Source organism: Phaethon lepturus, unplaced genomic scaffold (assembly GCF_000687285.1).
Source record: "Phaethon lepturus isolate BGI_N335 unplaced genomic scaffold, ASM68728v1 scaffold31078, whole genome shotgun sequence".
Classification (NCBI taxonomy): Eukaryota; Metazoa; Chordata; class Aves; order Phaethontiformes; family Phaethontidae; genus Phaethon; species Phaethon lepturus.
The window spans coordinates 1-10,027 of record NW_010557384.1 but is presented as its reverse complement, the minus strand read 5'-3'; the positions used below and the strand labels follow the sequence as shown (position 1 = coordinate 10,027).

The 10,027-nt window shown below is 44.2% G+C and overlaps 2 protein-coding genes across 2 annotated transcripts in view; one reads left to right on the top strand and one right to left on the bottom strand.

The window, feature by feature from the left end:
• DNAAF2 (dynein, axonemal, assembly factor 2) overlaps positions 1–6,414 on the top strand; it is a 13,500-nt gene extending 7,086 nt beyond the window's left edge. Inside the window, exon 2 of the mRNA XM_010292758.1 lies at positions 5,842–6,414. Coding sequence (XP_010291060.1) covers positions 5,842–6,414 — 573 coding nt within the window. The remainder of the gene's footprint in view (positions 1–5,841) is intronic.
• Positions 6,415–9,000: 2,586 nt separating this feature from the next.
• MGAT2 (mannosyl (alpha-1,6-)-glycoprotein beta-1,2-N-acetylglucosaminyltransferase) lies at positions 9,001–10,023 on the bottom strand (the record flags this gene model as incomplete). The annotated part of the gene is made up of 1 exon (XM_010292757.1): positions 9,001–10,023. A coding segment is annotated over one exon (888 nt), but the record flags the coding sequence as incomplete, so codon positions are not given.
• Positions 10,024–10,027: the final 4 nt, after the last annotated feature.

The window sequence follows — 10,027 nt, the reverse complement described above, 5'->3', positions numbered from 1 at the left end:
ATTCCTGCTAACGTTTATGTTAATTTGGTCTCAGTTTAGTCACAGGAAAAAACGAATGTGTACCAAACAGCAGATGACAGTATGCACAGGGAAAAACAAGTTTAATTCTAAGTTGCTAAAAGAGTATCATAAATACCAGAAAATAAACTTTTTAAACTGAAGAATTATTTTACAGGGTCATTGAAATCATCTGCAGATGGTTGTCCTCTGCTGCTTTTCCAAGCCAGAGCAAATGGGCTTTAAAATAAATTCATAAATCATTTTTTTCCAAGGTCTGTGCTTTGATAAGATCTGCAGTAATATAAGTGCCTCAGCATATACTCACCGTGAATGCAAAGTCTGAATTACAGTTGCTGGCTGTCTGAACAGGCTAATGATAATCATTATATTGATAACAAACAGCATTGCTTGTGCGTACAGCACAAGGTACTGTGATTTATGGCAGGCCACTGGGTAGTGCTGTGATAAGATTTTAAATACTTACTTGAAATATAAGTGTTGTGCTCTGGGAATATGGTGTCGAGCTGGTATGAAACCTGGTAAAACTGCTTTATAGTAATTAGTCAAAATGATAGGAACATCATCACGAGCAGTTACTTTTTGTCCTCGTGTAAAGTACTGATCAACAGACCTTCCATTCAGTTTTTTTTTAACAGTATTTTCTGTGAATAAATCAAATTATTTTGCTTTTAATCTGGGAGAAAACCTTCAGAAAGATTTATTTGTTTTGTTGCTGACATGCAAAGTTGTCTTTGCATTGAGGATAAACGGCTGTTGCTCTGTTCTCGTAGCCATGATTCACGTGGGCATTCACACCCCTGACCTGGGGAGTTCCGTACGGAGCGCTCTCAATCTCACGTCCTTTCCTAAGGGTCTTCCCGGTTTTCTTCAATGTATCTCTGCTTTGGTGCATGTAAACCATCTCCTGCTATTTCAGAAATAACGTCCATGAAGCCATTCCTGTGATTCATGGGATGGCGGGTGCTGAGCCCTGCCGCAGAGTGCTCCCTTTGCTGATGCCTGGCAGGAGTTTCACCACGGTGCAGACTTTGGAGGCAAGGGCTCTGCGGCGTCTGCAAGTGACCCTGTGGTTAAAGTAGCTTCAGATAAACCAATCTAAGGATGCGATTTGCTATATTTTGACACAACAGAAAACCTTCCATTACCTGGTGGGTTTTCAAGCATCTGCTCTCTTGATTCCTGTACCTGTGATTTCTTTTTTTTGTTATGCTGCTTATGGACATATACAAGGTCAGGCACCAACTTTAAGAGCACGAATGCACAGTAGGAGAGTCCTTTCACAAAAGACTTATGCTCTCGCTAGACAAAACAAATGCAGGCTTAGAGGGGGAAAAAGGATTGTTTTCCCCATTTTATATAAGAAAAATGGAGGCAAAGAGACTTCCTCACAGTCATAGCAGTCCAGAAGATATCAGAGAATTGAAGCAAGATTGCTGAGACCCAAAACTCATGGTGGTTTGTTTCCCAAGGGGGTGTTGAGATGCGGAGATCTTGTAGCAGTTATTTTGCAGGAAAAACGCTAACAAACAATGATCTCTCTTTTACCCTCACTCAAATTGTGAGCCTCCAGCTTTTAGGAAAATGTTCTTGCTCTTAAAATGAAAATGTAGAGTGCGAAGGAGTGGAGGTGTCAGCTAAAGGTGAATTACTGGCAGGTGGCTTAAATTTCTCAGCTGGGTGAGGAGAGTTGTTGTGCTGGAGCAGAGAGTGCTTTGCTGCACTTTCTTTGGAAGCAAAGGCAGGATACCAGGATGGGCTGAACTGCCATTACGCTCGGCAGCGTGCCGAAAACCCCGCAGAAGGGAAGTTGAGCTGTTCTGTCTGTGATGTGTGGGCAAAGCGATACCTTGTGGAGGTGGAAACATATCCCCTGTGCTGCCCAAGGCCTTGCCAGTCATCTAGTTCATGAGCTTGTGGGAGTTCCGGTGCCACACAGATTTTTGCATCTGTACTCCCTGCCTTGTTTCTTTACTCTGATGCCTCCTCTTGAACTCTGCACAATATTTCTGCAAGGCTAAAGCACTGGTAGGGTCCCTCTTTGGCAGGCAAGAAAGGAAGCAACACAAGGGAATAAGTACTTTAGGCTTCCTATACAAAAATGCAAGAAGTATGTGTGTTACTGAAGGGTTTTCTGTCCGGCAACCCTGCTGTAGTTTAATTTTTCCACAAACGGTCTCAGCATCCAATGTTGGATGTTCGCCTGAATTGTAATCTTTCTAGATAGAAATTCAATCCTATGGTTTTGAAAACCAGCAATAGGTATGTTATGACTTTCCACAGTGTGATTTCTAATTTAAATAGTGAAAAAATAGCACGCTGTTTTATTTTTCCGATACAGATTTTTTTTTCAAGATGACAGTTAAATTTTGTACCTTAGACACAGTGTGGCATCTGGCCATGCATAAGGCTACATCCACAGGGGGCAAAAAATGTGCAGAATTGCCTTTTTGCTTCTCAGTCTGCAAGATGTCAGTGATAATTGAATTTAACTTTCATTAGGTTGACAAGAGGGTAGAACTGGACTGAGAAATTTAAAAGTATGACTTAAAGTAGAAGGTTTGCAACTTTCCCCTGCTATTTCCAATTAAACAGTTCATTGTTAAACAGGAAAGGTAATTCACAGAACATAAGAATAGACCTCCAGTGTAGACCATTTTTATTCTGCCAACGTCTGTCCTTACTTGCAGCCTACAGCAGATGATTTAGGAAGAATATGAGGACAGGGAAAGCTCTGTAGTTGTTACGAAACAGCCCCTCCAGGATATATTTTAGGACCTTAATTACCTGTAACTGATTTAAATCTTTCAACCTGTAGCAACGTGTTTCACATTGTTTGTGAACTGCATATTAACAGCCTCAAAACATGTCCCAGACTGTCATCTTCAACTGTGGATACCTCTCCGTTTCTTCCAACTCGTGTTTACGCTTTCCTAAATAGAGATCTGAGAAGCCTCCGTGGATGGATGTGAAACGGATATAGCCATATGCATGTTTCATAGCTTTCGCTTTAGCAGGTCTGATCTTGAAGGCTGAGGGTTCAAAGATACTGTGATGACAGGCCAAAGAGGTGTTTGCATGTTCCTAAAGTAAAATGGTGAAACAAATCCATAAAAGCCTAATACTTTCCTGATGTTCAGACAGGTGAGGACAGTGCAACAATGTTGGTGCAAGTCATTCCTCAGAGGGAATCTAAATCTCTATTTTAGTCATGTGTTGAAGAGAGAAAACATGTTTCTTTTATCTTTGTGTATGATGCAGATCCGTACTTTAAATCGAAACAAGCTAAGCACTGGTCTTCGATTCATTCCACCTCATTACTTCCGAATGTCTGACTTAGAATTTCTTTATCGAGACCCGAGTGTGCTGTGAAACTCGCCTGTTGTGAATCAGTGTCCTGGATTTGTTTGAAGTGACTTTCTTGCTCCAGTAGTATGAAGTATAGTATGAAAAAAACATAACCAGCTCTTTCTTTTCTTTAGGAAAGATTGTTTATCAGTGAAGAAAACGTTGATGCATTTCTAGGCACTGTTTTATGCCCTTCCTTTTGCTCCCAATCGGCACTGGAAAGTCAGCCGTTAATTGAAGTGCTTGATGTTACTGAGGACAGAATTCAAATCATGTTGAAGGTAAGGATCTCTCTGGCAGTAGTACCTATTGCTGACTGAATTATGTACTTCAGCAAGATTGTATCAAATCTGACTGAAACAGCTTTGTTCCTGTTTTGTCTTGATATAGCAGAGGAAACCGTGGAATAGGGTGTATTTGTGAGTATAAATGTCAGTTTTTGGAAACACAGGTTCACATTTGTGCCATTTAATGTGACCAAGGGATTGAAACCCCCTGTATTTCACTGGGAAGATGCAGAACTGCGATACAATCATTAAAGATGGTGCTTTCTCCATGGCATGCACACACTAAATTTCTCACTGGTATTAAAAGAAAAAAATGACTAAGTAACTGCCTAGTACCCCTCATTCAGAGGGACCCCAAGTGTTTTCAGGTCAGACCTAATGACAATGTGCTGCAAGCAAATCATGGCAGGTGTCATCGGAACAAAACCAGAATAAAGTAGTGCATAATCCACATCCTTCAAATACCCAAAAGTTTGGGTTCATGGACTGGAGCCCACGGTTAAAGTATGCAGTCTTTTGCACAGACACCTTTCCAGGTGTTTGGTCCAGAAGTGGACTTATCTGGAGGGACTTGGGGTCAGGAGGGAGTAGAGAGGCAAAGAACCTGGCTGCTGGGAGCGGGAATCGGAAAGGGCTCCTCCAGATGGACAGAGGGTGCTTGGTCATGGCCACTGCTTCATACTCTGTGCTTTGTCACACAGATAGAAAAAACCTTGAGCATTTTGTCTGTGAAGAATTGGGTCTCATTATCTTTATTTGGTCCGTGTTCGAATACTTGGTGGTTTCCTGTTGTGTAGATAATAAACACGGGACTATTCACGTTAAACACTGGTCTCAGATTCACTGCTTGTAATGTTTAAGGTCTCTTCCAGGCTACTCTTTTTCCTCAGTCACCTGTCTATAGAAAGGATGCAAGGTAGTCTGTTTCTGAGGTCTGCCACAGGATTAAAATGACCTTCCTTTGCAAAGTAGGAGATGGACAGATGAAGAAAACAAAATGTTAGTTTTGTAAAGAGGAAAATGTGAGGTAAAGCCCCCAAACCGACTGGGGTTTCTTGGTAGACGCTGGATCAGAATTTCATTTAAAACTTTACTTAAAGGAAGCGTGGAAAGGTAATATGCAGGGACAATCAGGTTACTTCTGTGGCCACAAATCGGAGACTGCAGATATAGTTAGTGTGTAGATGGCTTCTTGGAAAGCAAGTTCGGAGGAAGCATGCGACCTCTGGAACTGTGCTGGAGGACTGAGGAGTTTACCCTAAGGATAGTGGCTCCAGCATTACTTGATAGGCTTAACTTTTGTAGCTAGTGTGAATTGTATATAAAAATTTTAAATCCAGGTTGTTGGAGAGCAAATGTGGATGTTTTGGTGCCTCAGAAAGGGAAGCTAAGATGTCTTAAATCACTCACACATTCATGTGGGAGAATCATCCAGTGTTGGGAAGGACTTACTGGTGTTTCTTTTGTTTCTTGCTGGAGTGAACAGTGGTTTGGGGGACAGAGAGAGCTGGGTGCCTGAGAGAGCGACTCAGTCTTTGAATCCATGAAGCCAGCTGCTCCTGGACAGGTGCCTGCCTGATCCTGACTATGAACTGATAGGCACATACGAGTTACCAGCTGTTTTTTTCTAAAGCAGTCAATAGATAATGGTGGAACTGGGTAACTGCTATTTAGACAGCACTGGGTCTCACAGTTCATACTCTCGTGAGGCAAACTGCAGCAATTCCTGGATTTAACTCACTTAGGCCGATTGAGAAAGACCGCTCACTTACCAGTTACACCTTTCACTTATGACAGGATGGTAATTTCCCTAATTGCAAGGTTAAAGCACACTTCTTGCAATGAGAGTTTAGATCCCTTGCCTGATTTTTGTGGCCCCTGAGTTCTAGAAAACAGCCTGGGTGTGGTGAATCGCTGGTCTTCCCCCTTGTTAGTTGCGATGGAGGCTGTGGCCACTTGGCAGCTGCTCAGCAGCATTTCCTATTGCAGAGGAAACCCTCGGGAGGCAAACAACCTCCCTGCCACTCATTCCCACGTGCGGTACAAGATCAGGAAAACCTCAGCACCGTACTGACTTGGCTTTCTGGAAGTAGATGTTGGAGAAACAAGTGTTCTGGCCTGTCTTTACAGCAGTTTTGTGTGCCCAGTCCATTCCAACTATAAAATAATTCATTTATTTTCTTGACAGCCGCAGGAAGCAGTCCATTCTGAACGGGATGGAAAAGAAGAAACACTTAGCAGCTCAGGAGGAGATCTCGCTGAAAAGACAAACGGCGACTACCCCCAAACAAAGGCAGAAGCAAGCTGTACCGCAGCTGACACGGTTGAAGGAGAACATGCTACAGAAACCAACAAAACTTCCACGTCTTTTGCAACAGCTGAAACAATAGGAAAAGTAGGTTGTAGTTCACAGCATTGTTTGCAGCATGAACCTTCTGACACCAGTTCAGCAATTCCTGGCAAATCTAGGGGAAAGGAACCAGATTTAGAAAGTGCTGTCACAGTAGGCACAATGGCTGGCGCTGCAGACTCTGAAGAACAAGCAGACCTTCTGCTGGAGGGGCAGGCGAAAGCGGAAGGGGATGAAGCGGCTGAGCCCACGGTGTTGGCCCTGCGTAGCCAGTGCAGCTCGGACAGCAGAGCAGCCTCCCCAGTTCTCCAAGAAGTGAACACGCAGGATGGGAGCGTGCAGATCGTTAGGGATCACGTAACGCACTGCCTGGTCATGTTTCAGAATTCTTTGCTGTATGAATTGGACTAACTTAATTATTTTAGGATTTCCTTCTGTTGTTTGATGCTTACCGTGACTTCCATGTGCTGGTTTATGACTTCAGGGATAAGAGTAGAAAACAGGTTTCGACTAAAACTGTGTTGTTTACATGTCAACTTAGAATACGGACGTTGTTAATAACTTTTGAAGTTAACAGGTCTGAGTTTTCTAATCACATGTATGGGCTCAAACAGTTTTACTTACAAGAAGGATTCTAAGTAAGTACAAGTTGAGGGTGAATCTGAGCTCATAGAAGAAAATGCATCGTTATTGTTTACATACCTTTCTTAGTCTCTTGCTACATTACAGGGAGTATTTGTATATATCCTTTTTCTAATGGCTCCCTCAGGAATGGCTGTGTTCAGTCCACCTAGAAATGAGCAGTATTCATAATTTTTCAAACCTTTCATTTTGTGATAATTGCAGGATTACACTTGCACTGTTTTTTAGCAATCAAATGAAATTTCTAATTGCATGGGGAAGTTCTAATTAGTCTCTTAGCAATAATCAACATTTATACCATGTATTCCATCCTAGTACATTACTTCAGAACACAGCATCCAAACATACCCCAGTCTGTCAACTGAACAAATTCAATTGCACAATAAAAACATCCTCTCTTGTTGTGTGTCTGCTACTAAGTATTTACAATTTGTAAAATGGATTCACTTTATCCAGATTAGATTTGCTTTTCAAAAACATTTCCCCATGAGGTTCAGCTGTTTGCTGGTCCCTCTCTCTAGAGCGTGATAACCAGAAGAATGTATCTAATAATAATAAACTTTCAGTTCCCTTTCTCACTGCTTCTGAAATAACTTCTGTTTTCTTTTGAGTTGTACAAGACACAAACGTGCTTAGGTACCTTCCAAGCCAAGCTATTCTATGATTTAAAAGAAGGTTAAATGTGACTTGTTTCACAGCTGCTCTGGAGCTACTCTTACATTTCTATGTTAAATGCGAGTGCTTGCAGTGGGGGGGTACGTGGTGTAAGCTTTACTTTTACAAGTTCAGCGGAAGCCATAAGCTGCCAAAAGCATCTGCCCTGCCCTCTACAGCAGCACACCACCAACCCAGTGAAGGAGGATGAGTGGTTTGCTGGGTTCAGTTTAACCCTGATCAGCTCTGTCATGGTCACACAGCTCCTTGTGGGAGGTAGCGAAGGGCTGAAGCATAGGCTCAGCTTTTGCAGCATCAGCCCTGCCTCTGTCAAACTACGAAAAGGTAGCAAGTACCAAAGCTGGTACAAAATCATGGTGGTTAAATTACCCCTGGGGAAAAAAAAAAAGGCATCTCATGGTGGTCAAAATAAACATCTGCATGCTACTTAAAGTATTTCACAGAACTTGGCATGCTCTCAAATGAACATTTAACCAATGTACTAGCAACCGGTGAAGTAGGTGACAAATGGCAGTAAAAGGAAAGCTTTGCTATAGGCCTGTACGTTCGTAAGTAACTGTTGTAGCTGGAGTCCTAAGAGCACCAACCCCATTTTCTCTAATTAAAAAAATGCTTTCCTCCCCCCCTCCCCCCCCCAATCTCTCAGCATGAAATCTACCTCTAAATATTGCATGTCTGTCACCTTAGCATAGTGTTTTATTTCTTTAGCGTACCTCTCTGTTCTACAAAAAACTGCTTAGGTGCAACTGCTACCGGTTGTGCTTCAGAGTGGAGTGTCATTACAGCTGCCGTCCGTTTAGACTTAAAACTGGCGAGGAAGCATTTGATGTTAATGAAGGGCTCTGCTATCTCCCATTCATGGCTTTCAGCTCCAGTTCAGCGTGTTTCCATTACACAGCACTATTTTTTTTTACTGGTCACTTTACACAGCTGACTAATTTGAAAGCAAACTTTTTTTTGATCCAAACAAAAGAGGTGTCTTGCCATGCATTTGTTACTCTGTTCTGCCTCAATTAGTGTGTATCATTAAAAATTTAATGAAGTTAAATGCACACTACTAGAACGGGTGACGGCATGTGTTCAGCCCTCTGGATTAAAGGCACGTGTCCCCCCCCCGCCCCGCCCCGGTCCTGACTTTCTAGTAACACAAGATGACATCATCTTTTTGTGAGAATCAAGAACTTCACTGGTATTACAAAACAACTGAATTTTATTTTGGCAGAACTAAAAAAATTGTATATTTATCTACATTGTAGTAAAAACAATGATTTTTAGATTTTTTTTTTTCCTTCATATATTCATCAACACATTGCAACCAAACCGCAGGTATCAGGCATGAGGTGACCCCAGGGGGTGGGGGGTGCCAGTACCGCTGCAGAGGCAGCATGCGGAGCCCGGCTCCCACTGGGGCCGGAGCTCGGGAGGGCTCGGTTCCCCTCACTGGCTCCTCACCACCCCCAGCGCGGTGCATGGGCACCACCGCTCTGCCCCTGATGGGGGAAAGACCCCACAGCAGACCACTATAAGCACCAGAAAAGATTAAATACAAGTTTTTTCTTCCTCCCAGTAAACGTGGCAGTGGTCACTTTTTGCAGCGGGCCTGCCATGCTGCTCTGAGCAGCCCGGCGGCAGCAAGTAGCCCATTTCCAGAACATGGTTGCCGAACATGAAAGATTACTATTTTGGGACACCTTTTACAAGAATGTTTATTCATATTAAAGCAGAAACCAACTCATAAATGCTTTTTATACACGTGTGTGCCTGTAAAAGACAGTATGGAACAACTCAAAAAGAAAAAGGCTGCGAGAACGATCCTCACTGAAGTCTGCGGTAACTCTTACAGAGTTCGTGGTCCCTAATATCTCCCCACCCTCCGTTTTTCACATGAGGGGAAAGGGGTGCCATAGAGTACCTTTTACTGACACTCATCGTTTCGGGAAACAGGTACTGTTGGTTGCTGTTCAAGAGAGAGTCGATTTTGGCACTCTGGCTGGACGGTCTGCAGGATTTCTTGTGGTGCATGCCACAGTCCCCTGTGTGAAAAATCCTGGGGATTTCGGGAACCAGCACTTTCCAGAACTTTGGAAGACAAGAGACAGTCAAGTGCTGCAGAGTCCAGTCCCAGTTGTAGTCATCATAGGTACAGAAGGCATCCGTGCACTCGATGAGCTTCTGGTAGGTGTCTCTGCCAAAGGCCATGCCCATGTTGTGTTCAGTGGACTTCCACGTCTTCATCTCCACCTTGTCGGCGCGGCCCGCGAAGCCGCCACGGACGGGGCTGTAGGTGCCCAGGGAGACGATCTGGCACTCGGGGCACTCCCGCTCACGCAGGGCCCAGAGCTTTTTGAGGACGTGGTAGAAGTCAGGCGCCAGGTAGTGGTCCTCCTCCAGGAAAAGGACGGGCCCGGTGTGCTCCCGCAGCGCCCGTACCCGCTCCCAGACGAAATGCAGCTTCCACCACCAGTGGTGCTTGGTTTGGGAGAAGCGAGCTTCACGGTAGTGCCCGAAGGAGTCGGGGTACTCGGCGTTGATGCAGCCCAGGCGCAGGGCCGCTGCCTTGCCCACGTCGCGGGGACAGTCACGTGGGTCGTGGCCGGGGAACTCGCGGGGGTAGAGCTGGATGCTGAAGGGGAAGAAGACCTGCAGGACGGGGCAGAAGTCCACGCGTGCCGCCAGCCGGTTGAGCTCCTCGGCCCACAGGTCGTGG